This window comes from Oryzias latipes, chromosome 19 (genome assembly GCF_053564925.1).
Source record: "Oryzias latipes strain Hd-rR chromosome 19, Olatipes_Hd-rR_3.1".
Taxonomy (NCBI): Eukaryota; Metazoa; Chordata; class Actinopteri; order Beloniformes; family Adrianichthyidae; genus Oryzias; species Oryzias latipes.
Window position 1 is genome coordinate 16756968 of NC_136255.1, and position 17476 is coordinate 16774443.

Consider the following 17476-nt stretch of genomic DNA (forward strand, 5'->3'; position numbering starts at 1 on the left):
TGGTTCTTGAGCCGATTCTAAATCAAATAAAAGTGAAATGGTTTAGATTTTGCTTCTTTTCCTGCTGTCATTTATTTCACACTTTTGTGTGGATCCCCCCAGCAGAGCGCAAACTCATTAACGTCTAGCTAATAGAAAAAAAAGTAAGAGTGAATAAATTTAGAAAAAGAAACCACTGCGTCAGGTGTACCATTGACTTAATATTGAAATCGGACGCCTCTGCCACAAAGGGCGTTCGGTGTGAACGCAGCTTAACCTTAACCTGTAATCCTAAACTTAACCCTTCCGCTGGGTTGGTGCAGCCAAAAAAAGCTCAGCACTGGCCGCACCCATTAAGAAAATTATGCCCGAATAGTCCCTTTCTTTATGACAGAGACGAGGTCCTCAGCCAAGGACTGGATCATGGACAAGCCAACTGGAATCTGGAATCACTCCTGCTTCCCGGAAACAATCTTGCTGCTGCATTCTGAACAAGCTGAAGACTTTTAAATGAACTTTTAGGGCACGCTGTTGAAAAAAAGAGTTACCGTAATCCAGCCTAGACGTAACAAATAAATGGATGAGTTTTTCAGCATCACTAAACTATGAAGACAGCTCTGCCTTAGCGTAGTTGGACAGCCCAGCACAGTTAGCCCTAGTAATATGCCAGTCTTTCTTTATTCTTTCATCATGGATGCTTGAATGTCAGACTAAGGGTCCTCAAGATTCTTTCCACTCCTGGACACTTGTTGAGATTAGCTGCACCTCCTACAGCATATCTGCTAAAGTAACATTTTATAGTCAACTTGGTCATTTCAGTAGCTGTAGACTCTCACTGTTCTGCTTGTGTTACACACTTTTTATGTAAACCAGTACTTCTTTTGATGGGTATCAAATTAAAATGTTAGAAATTGATTGAATAAATAAATATTGCAATAGCATGCCTTATTTTAGCCTTTGAAATTGGAATAAATATATCTCAAGAAAAAGTAAATGGTTGAAAAAATGAAAGATTTAATCATAAACAAACAAAATTTTCACATATGTTTGATTTTGCTGCTCAGACAAATAAGGAGCCGCACAGTGACGCCCTCTGGTCACAAATAAAACAGCTTGACTCAGTCTTTGTCACAGCTTTAAGAATGTTTCTTGTGTCTTTGCTTTTGAGGGGGAAAAAATTTGCGAAATGTTAATTATTTCGCCCAAAAGCTCATTTTAGATTGCTATATTTTTTACAATACATGTCATTACAAAACAAAAAATGCATGGTTTTATAAAAATGTTTTGTTTGCATGTGAAGCAAAATATTACACAGACACAGCATGGTCCACTGTTTACTGTGTGCTAGTACATTAATCCAAAGACAGAAACTTGTTTTTAGAGTGTAGGTTATTGACGGTTCATACCTCCAGGCCATTTTACTTATTTAAAACTCTTTATGCAAAATTATTTATTCAAACTGTTTTCCCCCCAAAGTCAAACAAAAGTCAAAATTTTATGTTTTCTTCCAAAAAAGACTGACTTTATGTTTAAAATGACGTAAATGTAAAAAAATACATTGCTACAAATGAATGCACTGTTTGACACTATAGCAAAATGATCACACACATTATGAGATATTTATTTGATCACTCTGTAAGGAGATTTTACGTGGTTTACATTAGTTTTTAAATGTCTTAAAGGTCTGAGCCATCTCCATCTTTCAGATGTTCTTTTCATTTGCAGACCCCAAAAAACTCTCAGGTTCTCAAGTGCTGGTTTACTTACAAATCCCACTGAAAGAACCAGAACCCATTAGGGCTGCATTTCAGTCTATGTTCCTCAGCTGTTGATGGACACCAGAGCACCTGAGAGCTCTTTTCACCCTTGTGCTATCTTAGATGACCCCATCCTTGAATCGATGTGTTCTCCCTACCATGACAAAGGTGGATAAAGGTGGAAAGATTTCTTGTAATCCATGGACACCAGTGAAGAACACAAATCATTGAAGAAAAAAGGTTTAGCGCACTCTTTAGTGGGTCTAGATGACCCAACTCCCAATGTTAAAGTGCCTAGGATAGCACAAGGGTTACATGTCTTTCTTATATAGCTTTTCACCAATTTTGAAAGAAGTTTTATTTATTATTAAAAATGTTAATCTTTTGTCTTAGTGGTATTTTTAAGCTTGAATATCTTCCTTTAGGTTTTTGTTGTTAAGTTCTATCTCGTTTAGTATTTATTTATTATTTTTTCATTATGTATTACAATTTTGATTGTTCATATAACCCAGTAACTGTGTGTTTTTCTTACAAAATATTTTAATTTAAGAAATTTTAAATTATTAAGACTCGTTTTTACCATATGAAGTATTTCTGTAGATTTTTAGCATCTCTTGAATTGTTTTTATTTATTTTTAAACTTTATTTCCAGTGTTTCCTTGCTCTCTGTTAGTTTGAATGAAATCTGCAGGACATCATTTCAATTCATTAAACTTAATTTCAACTGTTTGTCTTTCAAATTAAATGCTAGGTTTTATTTTCACTTTGTGTGTCTGTTTTTTAAGCCCATCCAGCACTATGTGTTGCAAATGCTCTCATAAAACTCACAATTTAATCTTTTTGTTAAACATATTGAAACTAAAAGTGAACCTTCCTTTTGTTATACACATTCCTCCTCCTCTCCAGCATTTTTTTTTCACAAAAAAAGGTTTCTATGGAAACAAAACTAGAATAGACACTGATGCCAACACGGTCAATGAAAAAAGGAACATAGTGATTTATTTAAAGAGACTGAATAAGTACCATTATCAGGAGGTAGATTAATTTAGATTTGTCTATTATGGATCTTTGCTCAATTTGACTTTTACTTTCTTGTTTTTCTATTGTCTTTTCATTCATTCATGAAATGTATGTAATGTCACATAAATTCAATTGAGCAAAGTATTATGGAGGGAATTCTAACCCACTAATTCTGTGTTTTTACCTTTTTTCAGCCAAATTTCAAGGCACGCCGCAAACTGAATTAAAATTAAATGAAAAAAACAAAACAACTCTTCCGTCTAAACAGTCATTCTTATCAATATTTTGAATAAGAATCAAATGAACACAAAAAAATGTATTTTGTGATCTTTCTTTTTCTAAATCTGGGACTGTTTGGTTGAACTGATAGTCTGGAAATGGCAAATGTTTTTCAAAGCAATTAGGTGAAATTGATTAATTTCCCACGGCACATCTAACGATCTCTCAGGGCACGCTAGTGTACCGCGACACCCTAGTGCACTACTGCACTAACTACTACATTAAACAAACAAACTATGAATCAGAGCAATCTAGTCTCACCCTATTAGTCATGCCATTAAGTGAACTTTTATGAAGCATGGAGGTTCAGTCTTGCAGCTTTGGCACCTTTTTTTTCACATTTTATCTTGTGATGTTTAAGTTGAAGATTCATGTTTTATAAACATTAATATGAAAAAAACGTATTTTCTGCTCAATACCATTTGAGCTGCAGAATACTCATATTGCAATAATAAAAACTATTAACCATCATGCTTTAGGGTTATTGTGTCGTGGTGCCTCTGGCAGCTCTCCTCCCTCTCCCCTCTCTGCTCTGTTCCTGAGGACTCCCAGCTAGAGGGCTGCATTGGGATTGGGTCCCGCCGGGTCCCGCGGGACCCAACCCAAATCTCGCGGGATTGGGCGGTTTGAATTGTGCTGCGGGCGGGAGCGGGCGGCAACAAAAAAACCCGCGGGATCAGTGCTGCCATGAATATCTCATGAATATATATTAGTGGACTACGTTAGGCTGTGCGGCTGTTGGATTCGTATGTACTGAAGCTCCGTGAAGGCACCATGTAAAGACGCCCAATGGCCTCTGTCATTTAACCTGTTGTTGGGGGTGCGCCCCGCCTCTTACTAAAAGCGCGCTTCAGGCCGTCTGTCTGCGCGCACACACGTACACTTTTAACCGAACAGGATTTGTAAAAATATATTTAATAATTAAGTTGCACATTACACAAAAGAGGAATGCATGAAAAGATGAGGCTGGAGGAGGGACATGAATCTCTTTAATAATATCAAAATACGTGTTTTTTTCCTGCGGGACGGGAGACGACACAAAATCAATGTATCTCTATGACTGTGCGGGAATAAATTCTATGAGTTTTGCGGGTGCGGGCGGGAGTAGACATACATATTGCGGGAGCGGGCGGGAGTGTAACGCATACGTTGCGGGAGCGGGCGGGATTGGTCAGAAATTCAGAGGGGCGCAGGCGGGAGCGGGATGAAGAAAATAGTCCCGCGCAGGGCTCTACTCCCAGCTGTTTCCACTCAACTCATCTACCTGCAGCATTCTTAAGGAGATCCACATCCAGCATTCAACGCCAGTTCGTTGCTCCTCCATGGTGCTTAGTCTGGTCCCTCATGTTCTCGCTGTTGAAATATTACCCTCAAGTAATTATTTTTCAACGCCTTGTTTTCAGGAGGAAACCTCCACGAGTGTTAACCTGGGATTGCCTCCTGAACTATCGGTCCTCCTCAAGCTCACCACGTTTCCCGTTCACGCCAGCTCACCACGTTTCCCGTTCACGCCAGCTCACCACGTTTCCCGTTCACGCCAGCTCACCACGTTTCCCGTTCACGCCAGCTCACCACGTTTCCTGTTCACACCAACCCTCCTACTCAGCCACCACAGAATACCTCCAGCCACGCCACGACTTCAAGCCAAGATTCCCGTTACTCATCCTACTACTCACCTGCTGTCCACGGCTGAGATCCTCATCATCAGATAAACATACTGCAAAAAAAATTATCTAACTTACCTCAAACTCTCCTGTTTTATTTCCGGGTTCCAGAACCTGGGTGTGCCTCGAGTCCTCAAAATCATGAGATATTGGTTAAATTTGCATGGTCATTTTGAACTGCTTCAAATATTTAAAGCTTTTTTTATCAGAAAAGCTAAACACTGGCTTGGCCATCTTAGCTTTGCCATTTAGTTTTATTTGTGGATTATTATTTTTTTTTCCAGTGATCTGAATTTGTGTTGGTAAAGTATAAATAACTAATCTTAAGTAAAGAACCAGAGGATATATGTATAACATAAAAAATGAATAGTTAAATACAGCAAAATAGAGTTGGGTTTATCATCTCTCTCCCTTTAGAGCAATTAATTCAACTCCTTTAGACAAATTTAATATTTAATGGTTTCAATGTGTCGTGTTCTGTGTGCATAAGAACTTTAGTAAGTGTTGTTGAATTATTCACATGTGTATGTTGTTGTATGTATAAATATTTTATAATCAATTCTTATTATTCTTAGTTTGGTAAAAATATATTTCTGGTTTTTTTGTTTTTGTTTTGATTGCTTGAAATAAAGCATTTGCAAATACAAATCCAGAAGATGGAAAATGTTAATCTACACAAAAGTTGACAGTTTTATGTTGACTTTAACATAAACATGTTTCCTAATATACATTCACGCCACCCTCCTACTCAGCCACCACAGAATACCTCTAGCCAACAGTTTTATGTTGACTTTAACATAAACATGTTTCCTAATATACATTTAAAAATGTAGATGGTTTCAAACATGACTTTCTGGCACATGAGGTTCACCCGCTGAATGACATGCAGACTTTCAAGTGTTTATAACAGAGAAGGAAACTACTGTTTTTACAAAGCACCCTGGTGCAGCTGCAGATCTGGTGTGGAGCTATGAGGGTGATAAAATGCTGCTTTGACCTTAAGACAGGGGCTGTTGTGCACATCCACTCAGATAAAAGGCTAGAAAGTTTCAGAAGTGAACACACGGCTGTGCTAAGAAACAAGGTGTGCATGAAGCATGGCAGTTTTCTACCCTGGAAAGGAAGATTGAATCAACAAGCAATTATTAGTGCGTCCTTTTTCATAAAGTAATTGAATGTGAGTAGTCAGAATGTATAGGTGGAAGTGCTCTCGCACACACACTGAAATGCTCACAGGGCTGACTCATCCAGCTGAACAAAAAAAAACAACATTTTCACATCTCAAAAGAGAAGAGTGCTTTATAACGACGTTGTCAAGCAGAAAATAAGCAAATACATCACTTTGCAGTCGTTTGCAATGTACATATTACAGTCCTGGTACATCATATGTATTTAGAAATATTGCTTTTTACGCACATTTTAAGGGGTTTCCATTGTTTTACGCATTTTTTACAACTAAAATCTGGATGGAAGTAGGCTGTGCTGGATTCTCACCAAGCCTCCCCAGCCCCTGACCCTCCAAACGCATCCTCACTCACTCACTCACTCACTCACTCACTCACTCACTCACTCACTCACTCACTCACTCACTCACTCACTCACTCACTCACTCACTCACTCACTCACTCACTCACTCACTCACTCACTCACTCAGAAGCAACAGAGGTTTTGCAGGAAGAAGCTGCAACAGTCGTCGCGGAGTCTCCAAGGACGCAGCGCAACATCCAGATTTTCCGCGCAACTCACCGGGAGTGTGTGAACACATGTAGACGGCGGGGAGGATGGCAGCCGCCTCCACCGACTCGGGACAGGGCTCCTCCAAAATCACCCCCGAAGTGCTCCAGGAGATGCTCCAGTACTACAACCTGAGCCGTCAGGAGTTCATCAATACCTACAACATCCAGCCGCTCGTCTACGTCCCCGAGCTGCCGCGCAGCGCCAAGATCACCTTCGTGATCATGTACGTGCTGATCTTCGTCCTGGCTCTGGCTGGAAACACTTTGGTCATCTATATAGTAGTGAAAAAACGCGCCATCCAGACAGCAACGGATATTTTCATCTGCTCTCTGGCAGTCAGCGACCTGCTCATCACTTTCTTCTGCATCCCTTTCACTTTGTTGCAGAATATCTCTTCAGAGTGGTTTGGAGGTGAGTTTGACTGTAAACAGAAAACTGCTCACTTTTTATTGTGTCACTTCTAAACATCTTGTGAATTAAAAATAACATTCATGTATGCCTGTAAAAAATAAACAAATAAAAATTCCAGCTCACTTTTTCAGGATGATGTGACGACCAAACAGAACATCAATGAGGGTTTTATTCCAGCTGGAGGATGAATCAGGCGCTCGAAGGTGCTGAAAGCACACTCGCAGCCCTGACGTACAATTTCATATGAGAAAAAAAAAAAACATCTGTAACACCTGTGACTTTTTAAACAACCAAGTCCTGGAGACTTCAATGTAAAACACATGTAGGGAGGTTTAAAAGGGGCAAAAAAAAATAATAGTTAAGTAACCTGATGCACTGTGTTTAACAATAATTTAATTTTCACACTTTTACATAATTATTCCCCCAAAAACCACATTAAAGTTAAATTGAAGTTCAAGAATTTCTGAGTTAGAATAACTCATGAAATAAAAGTCAGTTTTTAACCTCATAGTTCGGTTAAAAACATTCCAAACTATTGCTGAAAATAAGGAGATCAAAAGCTGTGGACCTTTAGGAATGTGAGCATTTGAATATTATTGGATGTTTTATGTAGTATTATTTATGCCACCACGTTGGACGTTTGGGTTAAAAATATGATATGCAGTCAGCTGAAGTATAAATTTAGAAATTTAAAGTACCATCAAAGAAAAATTCTAGACTATTATGAATGTAACTGACCATGTCAAACACACAGTGTGATCTTGAATTATTTCCCTTCATAATGGAGGCTTTGGCAGTTAGTGGACCCACAGCTCTCACACACCTGAAGAGCAGCAGCCCTCAGCTCTCATTGAGATCATAACGACTCCATCACATGCAGCTCGAGCTGCTATGACGCTTCTGCTTCATTATGCTAACTACGTGGAGTTACCGGGCCGTGTAATCACAGAGGGTTGCTCTGTCACTTCAGTTATTTCCCCTCTGAAAAGTCCTAAAGAGCTTGCCCTTGATTTGTTGCTTTGATCTAAATATAGCAGGAGAATGAACCTGAACGCTCACGCACACCTTGCTCCCTGTGAGAAGTCCATTGAAGAAGCTTTGCTTTCCTTCCAGGGGTTCTTGTTTGCAAGACTGTGCCCTTCGTGCAGACGACAGCCATCGTGACCGGCATCCTCACTATGACCTGCATTGCTATTGAGAGATACCAGGGCATTGTTTTCCCACTGAAAATGAGGCGACAGTACTCTTCCAAAAGAGCATACAAGGTTCTAGGTATGCTGTGCTTAAACATGCATGTTTTTGATACTTGAATACAACACAAAAATTAAAGTGTTTGGTAAAGTCTAGTAAACATACATTTTGGTCAAAGAAATGTGAGGAAGGTAATGAACAACATGTAAATATACAATAGCTGTATGTACGTAATGCCATTGTATCTATGAAAGGTATTGAAATTGTTTTGTGTCGTTTTAAATAACTTGCTATTTTTTGATACACTACAAGCATCATACTAGCTGTCCAACATAGTGGCGTTAGTGTGATGGTGCAGAACCTGAATGATTTTAGATAATGACAATGGGTTGTTTCATAAATGTGTACCATGTCAGTGAGTCCTAAGGAAAAATGTCCATCCATTTGTTTATGACCACAAACCCCAGCACACTTTGGTAAAAGTTTACCTCTGAAGGGCTTAACCCTTATGCTATCTTATGGGGTCCAGATGACCCTTGCATTGATGTGTTATCCCTACCATGACAAAGGTGGATAAAGGTGTAAAAAAAAAGATTCAGCGCACTGTCTTTTGGGGTCCAGATGACCCCACTCCCAATGTTAGAGTGCCTTGGATAGCACAAGGGATCAAAAGAATCAGGAAATAGGAAAAACTTGGAGTTTTTAAGAAGGTTTGTTGAAGTTTGGTCTTAAATGTGTCCAAACCTCGGTGGGATGACCCAAAAGTGTCCTTAAATTTAAAATGAAAACGCCAAAGATAATTATCCAGTTTCAAATATTCACATCCAAAATATTACATTATGTGGGGCCAGGCAGATCTGAACACAATTGTTTTCTTTATTTTTTGCTAATAACTTATAAACAACACTTCATTTAGTCACAGGGTGTCAATATTAAAATTTGCTTGACAAATGTATAATTATACTACAACAGCACTTTAGGGATTAATCTATGGGCTGGATTCAGAGCAGAAGTTTTACACTGAAAAGGCTTTTGTATGATCCGTCTGCCTGTGTCTCACAGGACTTGTATGGATCGCCTCTGTGGTTGTGGGTTCTCCAATGCTTTTTGTGCAGCAGCTGCAGGTAAGACACATGTTAATTACACAACCACTGTCTATTATTTCTTCTTTATTGTTGTTTGCAAAACTTAATAGAAAGCGTCACTGTAAATGTCAAGACCAATCACTGCTCACATTTGGTTCAAGACCAGATTTGTCAAAATGCATGAGAACTGGTGTGTTTTAAAAGTAGTTAAATGTAGAGAGAGGCATCTATTGATTTAGCCTGGCACTTCGACTTGACAGGAGTTGAAGATACAAATGTTCACAGTGCTTCAGCTGGACTCTCCAGAGATGTTTGAGCTCTCAGTAATAAGCTGATATTTTCACCGTATTGAAAATATGTCCCTAAAGGGCCTCACTTTATTACCAATAACTACTCTGAGCCACTGAGGGATGAGATTGGAGCAAATATAACCGTCAAAATATATTTTACTAAAAAGAAAATGGTTTTCGCTATTTCACTTACTTAAATAGTTTAGTACTTTTCTGGGTATGTACAGTCTAGTCTAAGGTTTATTTCTTTTCTTGCTGGGTTCTACGTTATGCAGCTTGGTGTTGGTTTAATGTTTCCACATATCGTCCCACTGACCAGCAAACATAAAATTATAGCGTAATAAGTCTGTAATCAGTAGTGCAGCAGATGACAATTAAGTCTTTCAGAGAGTTGGCTCCGATTTAGAAACTGTGTTACACTGTAAAAACGAATCTAAAAAACATAGAAAGACCTTTAGTTCAATAAAAATTGTCTTATTTTCTGTTCTACAAGAAACATAATCTTAGTTTGAGAAAACATGTCTTGGCATCTAGATTTTTTCTTTTCTTTTTTATTTTTTTACTTGAAAAAAATCTGCCAATGGGATACAAATTTTTTACTTATTTTTAATGGGCCTGTTTTTGCAGTGCAAAGATCCTCTAAGATTTTAAATCAAAAGCAGAATTGTTGGAATTAGATCTTTATACTTAAAGAAAAAATTGCAGATGAGAGATACCAGACAGGTAATAAAGACTTTCATTTTAGGATTATATATATATATTAGGCCTGCACAATATACCGCAAATGTATCGTTATCGCGACATCAAGCTGTGCAATATGCATACCGCAAAAGACGGCGAAAATCGCAATAAATGGTTACCTTAAATGTGCTAAAACAAACCCATGGCAGCTTGAAATATTGAACAAATGAAATAAATCCCTTTATGCATTTAACCAATCGGAAGGACCCGTTTACGTTGTTGATCAATCAGATAAGCCCTTTTATGTTTGTTGTTTGCCTCCTACGTCGACAAGGGTCATTTGGAGTATAATTTTTAAACTGTTGCAATGAAATGAGAATGATGTTTTTGGTTGTTTTGCTATTTGTTTATAAACCGCAACTTACACCGTTATCGCATTATTAATCAACAATATCGCATATCGCGAGTTTTCCTCATATCGTGCAGCCCTAATATATATATATATATATATATATATATATATATATATATATATATATATATATATATAAACCCTCCAAAAATCTAATCTTAGGTTTTATTATTGTTGAAAAGTTTGACAACTGGCTTGATTTATAAGATTGATTTTGTTAATTTTGCTGGCCATAGCTCACAAAAGTAAAGAGTCACTATTTGAACAAAAAAGTAAAAATTAAGAAGCATAAAAAACAATTTTTAAGCAATCTGAGACAGATAAAAATTAGATAATTGATGCTGTTTTGCTAAATTTCATATTCGTCTATTTTTACTGGTTATATTACACATATAAATATATGGATTAGGGGCAATTGAAAATAGCAACATCTCAGTTAAAGTCAGTGTTGTTATCATATGATTAATCTTTGGTTTCACAGTTGGAACTCAAAAGTTGCTTGAAAAAAAGAGCAATATAAATGAAAATACAAAAACAAATGACTTTTTCTTTTTACCACAATGGTGCTTTAATGGAGTTACTAACTTAATTCTCCATTTCTATTAGAACGGAAACCAAAAGGTGAAAAATAGTTTACAAGGTTCAAAAATAACTGTGAGGGAATTTGATGCACAGATGACATTTTTTTAATAAGCAGTTGCCAAGGTAAATTAATTTCATCCCTCAGATTTCATACATCCTTTCTGCCAATAATATAAATGTCTTCCTTCTAATCTGATGCCCCCCCAGCTATATTAACCCTTGTGCTATCTTAGATGAACCCACCCTTACATTGACGTGTTCTTCCTACCATGAAAAAAGTGGATAAAGGTGGAAAGATTTCATGTAATCCATGGACAACAGTGAAGATCACAAATCACTGAAGAAAAAAGGTTCAGCGCACTGTCTTTAACTCCCAATGTTAAAGTGCCTAGGACAGCACAAGGGTTACAGCTTATAGAAATCCACCTTTGGGCTGACAATTTTTTTATTTTTACCAGACCCATTTGCAATTTTTAAACAATTGATGTGCTTCTTTGGTTCCTGCAAACCAAAAATCCTTTTTTTCTCCCTCCCTGCAGGTCAAGTATGACTTCCTGTACGATCACTACCACGTGTGCTGTCAGGAGAGCTGGAGCTCGTTGACCTACAGGCAGGCGTACACCACCTTCATCATGGTGGCACTTTTCCTGCTCCCTTTGACAGCAATGCTCTTCCTCTACACCCGCATTGGAATCGAGCTGTGGATCCGCAAGAGGGTTGGTGACGCTTCGGTTCTCAATACCATGAACCACAGGGAGATCGGCAAAATTTCAAGGTGGGTATGACTGCAGGAACACACTCTTGTCAATCATGATCAAAATGGAATTATTATTGGCCACAAAAAACACAAATATGCAGAAAATTTATTTAAAAAAAGGAACAATCTGATATTTATTTAATAAATGGTTTACTTTTGTTTAACACAGACCAGAATATGGTTATTAGTTTGTTCGCTGATCAGCATTAGTCCATTTTGAAAACTAGTCAAGAACTTAAGAAAATAAAAGTGTATAACAGAAGATAGATTTTGATAAATCAGAATGTTCTTTGAGTTCATACTGCGTTTGCCTGCAGAGGGAATGATTGCTCAACATGTGCAGGGCGTCACATTGTTAAAATATGGAGTCTGGGGTGAGTCCGTGTACTGTAAATATCATTGCTGGATCAGTTGGAAACAGAATTGGGTGGAAAAACTGTAATGTCCCTGATCAATACAGCCTCAACCATCGTTTGTCTGCTGCTTCCTCAAGATTTAGGGAAGCCATTTTCCCCTCAGGGATAAAATACGTCCTCGATTTACATTTAGAAGGAATTACATCTTTTTGAATAGTTTCGGTTCCTTGTCCTGGAATAGAAAGATTTATTATTTTCATTTCCATGAGAGAAATAAGTACTTGAACCCTCTTGTCAGAAAGACTTAGTACTTTGTGGAAAAACCCTTACTATCAAGCACAGAGGTCAGATGTCTCTTGTAGTTGATGATCAGGTTTCTGCACATATCAGGAGGAATTTTGGTCCACTCTTCTTTCCATATGACTTCTAAATTATTCAGATTTGGTGGCTGTCACTTGGCAACTCTCAGCTTCAGTTCTCCCTATAGGTTTTCTATAAGATTGAGGTCCAAAAACTGGCTGCTTCTTCTTCAGTCAGTCCTTGGTTGTCTTGGCTGTATGTTTTGGGTCCTTATTCTGTTAGAAGACCCATCCACCACCCATTTTAAGCCTCCTGATGGAGGGAAAGAGGTTCCCTTTCAGGATTTGATGGTACACGACTCCACCGAAACAAAAACAAAAGAAAAACAAAGCACAATGCATCCACCTCCATGCTTGACAGCGAGGACGGTGCTCGTCATAGGCAGCATTTTTCGGTCACAAAACATGACGGGTTGAGTTGATGCCAAAGAGCTCAATGTTGATCTCATCTGACCACAACTCCTTCTCCCAATCCCTCTCTACATCATGAAGGAGTTCAATGGCAAACGTTAGGCAGTCCTAAGCAGTGGTTCTTTGCGAGCTCTGGAAGATGTTGAACCATTACGGCATAATGTATCACCAATGGCTTTCTTGGTGACTGTGGTCCCAGTTGCTTACACATCATCAACTAACTCTTAGGGCCTATACCTCACTGTTCCCATGATGATGGAAACCCCATCAGGTGAGACCTTTTTTGGAGCCCCAGACCTATGGGTGGAAATAATTCTTGTATTTTGGCGTTAACATTTGTCACCTTAACCCCCAGCTTCTTGCTGATGCTTTTGTAGTACGTTCCTGTCTCATGCAGGTCTACAATCTTCTCCCTTAAATCCACTGAAAGCTCTTTAGTCTTTCCCATGTTGGAGAGTCTGACGGATTCTGTGGACAGGTGTCTTTTCTATGGATGATCAGTCCAAACAGGTGGCAGGTTAATTCAGAGAGTCTGACTGATCTGTGTGAACCAGAGCTCTTAATAGTTACAAAGGGATCACATTATTTTTTCATTCTGTGAAATTCGAATAAATTTCTACGATTATTTGTAATCAATGTCAGGATTTCCTTTGTGATTTTCTCACTGTTCAAATAAACGTACCATTGGAATGACAGACTGTCAATTTATATTTAGGTGGAAAAACCAACAAAATCAGCATGGAATCCAATACTTATCTCTTCCATTGTATCCATACAATCAGCACTTACCTGAAAATCTTGACTCTCTGGCATCTAACTAATCTATTTGTCTTTTAAGATTTTATTTTATTTTTTAAAGATGACTTTCTTTTCAGAATAATAGATGTTTAGTTCTGAAGATTCTGTAAGAAAGTACAGATCATGAATTATTTCATTTAGTGTTCAAGCAAATCAAATCAGTTTTATATCATCATACCCAAAGAACAATGTAGCGTCTTAATAAAAATGATTTTTTGTTTTTAAGTTTGCTACCATATATCACTATAACTGGAGCATATGAAAAAAACAGTTTCCAATCAATGTTAGCTGATGATTTAAAAAAGTGTTTTCTTTCAGACTGACATATTTTGTCTGTTTGTGTTTTGACCTGACCAGTGGCAGAACTAGAACTAGAAGGGGTGGGAGGGGGGCAGAAGACTTTGGAAGAGTGGCAAATGAGCAGCAGAGTGGAAGGCCATTACAAATGAAAGGATCAAAAATGTGTGTTTCAAACAGTTTTACCATTGTTATTAATACTAAAACAATTGTTCTTTTAGCTGATGTGCTATTACTAATGTGAAAGAATATTTAAAAAAAAATGTGTACAAATTCTTTAAAAATATTCAAATATTTAATTTCGAAATATTATTTTCTTGTTTTTGCAATGCCTAAAGAAGCTTGTAGTAATGATTTATTAATATTTTTCAATAATTATGGGGGGGGTAATCTTAATGACCTGACCCCTCATTTGATGTGTTTTGGTCAGTAACAGCTGAGACAAGCAAAAGAAAGGAAGCTTCTATCCTCACTTTTTATTTACTTTACTGTTCAGATTTCTGCGCTATATTTTTTTTTTTCTGAGAAAAAAAGAGTGGAAATTTGCCCCACATATTGCCTCAGCATCTGTTTGTAGTATGCAGTAGCAACACCGTTTTTAAGTGGTGATTGAGAGTGTGGTTGCTAAGGCCTTCACTCGCTGCTGCAGCTCTCACCCAGTCTTAAAAGAAAAGTGTCGTCCTTTGGGAGATCTGCTGCGACTTTTTTTTCTGTTGCCGAGACTGATATGCATCCCATCAGTCACTTTATGATGGTGACTCATTTTTCTTGTTTTTCTCCAAAAGGAAAAAGAAAAGAGCCGTTAAAATGATGGTGACCATTGTTCTGCTTTTCACCATCTGCTGGGCACCATTCCACACGGTTCACATGCTGTTTGAGTACAGTAGGTGCTTCTTTTTGTTTTCCACTCATGTTCTTAGGAGGTGTATCTGTGGAAGTTTAACTCCCTTCTTTTGGTGTGGAAATGTCCAGATGACTTGGAGAAGAAATACGACGGAGTCACTCTCAACATGATCATTGCCATCGTTCAGGCGGTGGGGTTTTTCAACAGCTTCAACAACCCCATTGTGTACGCCTTCATGAACGAGAACTTTAAGAAGACCTGCGTCTCCACTCTCTCCCGCTGCATCCGAAAATCCAACCAGCAGAGAGGCGCGACAGTGGCGCCGCGGCTGAGCGTGCAGTTCATCAAACCCCAGAGCAGAGAGGCCTTCCTGAACCCAGATGAGGGGAACTCCTCGGAGCAGGCCTCTGCGGAGAAAGGCGCCTCCAGCTCGCTGCACAGAGAACGCTCCCTGGAAGTGATCGGAGAGAAGATCTCCACCGTCCAAACGGAAATCCCTGCCAACAGCTCGTCTCAAGTCAAATGAGAGATGACCAGATCTGAGGCTTTGGAACCCTCACCTCCTGCTGTTTCCTGTTGCCTGCTGGGATATGAAGCCAGCAGCTGCAAGTCTTATAAATGGGACTGAAGGAAAAGGAGAAATAAAAAAATAAAAATCAATCTGACAGGATTTCTTCGTGGATGTTTTTGCATGACAGTGTGGAGCTTGTGAAGGAATATTGTACGGAGGCGTTCTTACCGTCAACACTTTGGAAACTAACAAGAAAGTGGGGGAAAAAGACAACAATTTTTTGCGGTATACTTGACATTTGGAAAACAGACATTTTTTGCTTTTGACTGTTTTTAAATTTATTCAATCCTGAATTCAATAAAACTCATTTTTATTTTTGATCAACAAACTTTTTTGCACTAAAGATTGCGGAAAAGTTGATTTAAAAAAATCTCTTTAGTAATGAAATAGTGTTCTCTGACTAAAGAGCATGCGTTTATGTTTACAAAGTAAAAAAAAACAAGATTTCTGTATTTTGGATTGCATGTAGTCTTGTTTCTGCAAACGGGTGCTTATCAGTCATTTTCCGACCAAGCATAATATTTCCTCCCTCCCCCCCAGGCTTTAAAAACTCCTCAAACTGTGAGGTGCATCAGCTGCATGTGAACATACAATGTGTTTTCACAGCGAAAAATTGGATTTCATTTGTGACTTGAGCTATCATTGCAATTATTTTATCTGGTTTGACTGTGAGGAATGTATTTATTTTGTGATTTTTGGTTTGGCTGCTCTCTGTTTACACCAGCTGCCCTTGACTCCTTGCTTGTGATCCATTCAAGCTGCTGTAATCGATCAAAGGATGCACCAACTTTCCATCTACCCCTCTAGAATCCAAAAAAAAAACAACTACTGACTTCTCATCTCAGCAAGCCTGTGGATGGAAAAAGGTTTTGGGACACCTGGGATTGGTACTTACAGAGGCTAAAATTGGACCCAGCATGTGGTTGGAGTTTAAATCTGCCTTCAATTATCTGCTTCTGAATCAAATCAGTGCAAATGTCTGTAATTTGTCACCGTTCTGCTGTGTGGAGATGGAATCTGCATAAAATTTGCATACATACCGAGTCATGATGAATGTATTTGTCACAACATTGAATCGGGGCGAGACGGTTTCACATCAGAAGTGAAGCAACGTGAGCAAACAGGATTAAAAGAAGACCAAAAAACATTTTTAGATTGTAAAGGTGTTAACAACAAAAAATTGGAGAAACATATTTTTGTAATGTCTAAAAAAGATTTGCGTAATTTCACTTTTTACTTTTAATAATGTGTTGAACTTCAATCTGGTAAATACGTCATCCTGGTTTTTCTTTTTATCTTGTAATAAAGTGGTGGCTCCTTTTTTCGGCTGCTTTAGCTGAGTAATTTTCTTTTAAATCAGTGTTTTACCTCAAATGTATTCATTCTCTGATGAAAGAAAAGAGTAAAATAGTAGCTAGCATTCCTAAGATAGTTATACATTAAAAATCAAACAAATTAAAAAAGCATTTTTCATGAAGCTTAAAACCATGAAATGTGATTTTTTTTAATCTACTTAAAATATGGATGTTTAAAAGCAAATAGTGAGTTTTCTAAGTTATCTGAGAAATACTTTAAACTTTGTTTTCTGAGATAAAAGAGGGAGTCTAAAACATTTCAATTTTTAAAATGACCAAAAGTAAAAAAATCTTACATACATAGAAAAGCTTTGACCTTAAAGTTCACAACAGAAGTGATATCAAGACCAAAAACAATTGTTTCTCCATAGAAAACTGTTTTTTTCCTGCAACATACATAACTGATTTTAGTTCCATCACCTACTGTACTTGATTTTGTTAGATTGCCTCTATCGGGTGACACCAAGATGTATTCTTAGATTATATCTACTGGATTTTTGCTACAAAGCAATTTTTTTCTAGAAAGCGTTCACAAAAAAAAGACACATGTTGTCTTTTAGTTGTGTGAGCTCATCTCATTTTTAAAAATACTTTCTGTTTACAATTTCTAAAAGATTCAACATATATTTGAATATTATTG

At 37.9% G+C, this 17476-nt stretch overlaps 2 protein-coding genes across 2 annotated transcripts in view; both read left to right on the top strand.

The window, feature by feature from the left end:
- LOC101156922 (zinc finger MIZ domain-containing protein 1) overlaps window positions 1-17476 on the top strand; it is a 197684-nt gene that overhangs the window by 13531 nt on the left and 166677 nt on the right. The window lies entirely within an intron of this gene.
- On the top strand, window positions 6336-16802 carry qrfprb (pyroglutamylated RFamide peptide receptor b). Its single transcript, XM_004080411.5, has 6 exons — window positions 6336-6847; window positions 7961-8119; window positions 9101-9162; window positions 11628-11863; window positions 14852-14949; window positions 15039-16802. Exons 1-6 carry the CDS (start codon window positions 6481-6483, stop codon window positions 15434-15436), a joined length of 1320 nt encoding a protein of 439 aa, XP_004080459.2. The 5' UTR covers window positions 6336-6480; the 3' UTR covers window positions 15437-16802.

Coding starts and splice junctions, on each gene's coding strand:
- qrfprb (XM_004080411.5), top strand. CDS start 6,481: ATGGCAGCCGCCTCCACCGACTCGGGACAGGGCTCCTCCAAAATCACC. Junction 9,163..11,627: donor TTTTTGTGCAGCAGCTGCAG/GTAAGACACATG, acceptor CCCTCCCTGCAG/GTCAAGTATGACTTCCTGTA. Junction 14,950..15,038: donor TCACATGCTGTTTGAGTACA/GTAGGTGCTTCT, acceptor GGAAATGTCCAG/ATGACTTGGAGAAGAAATAC.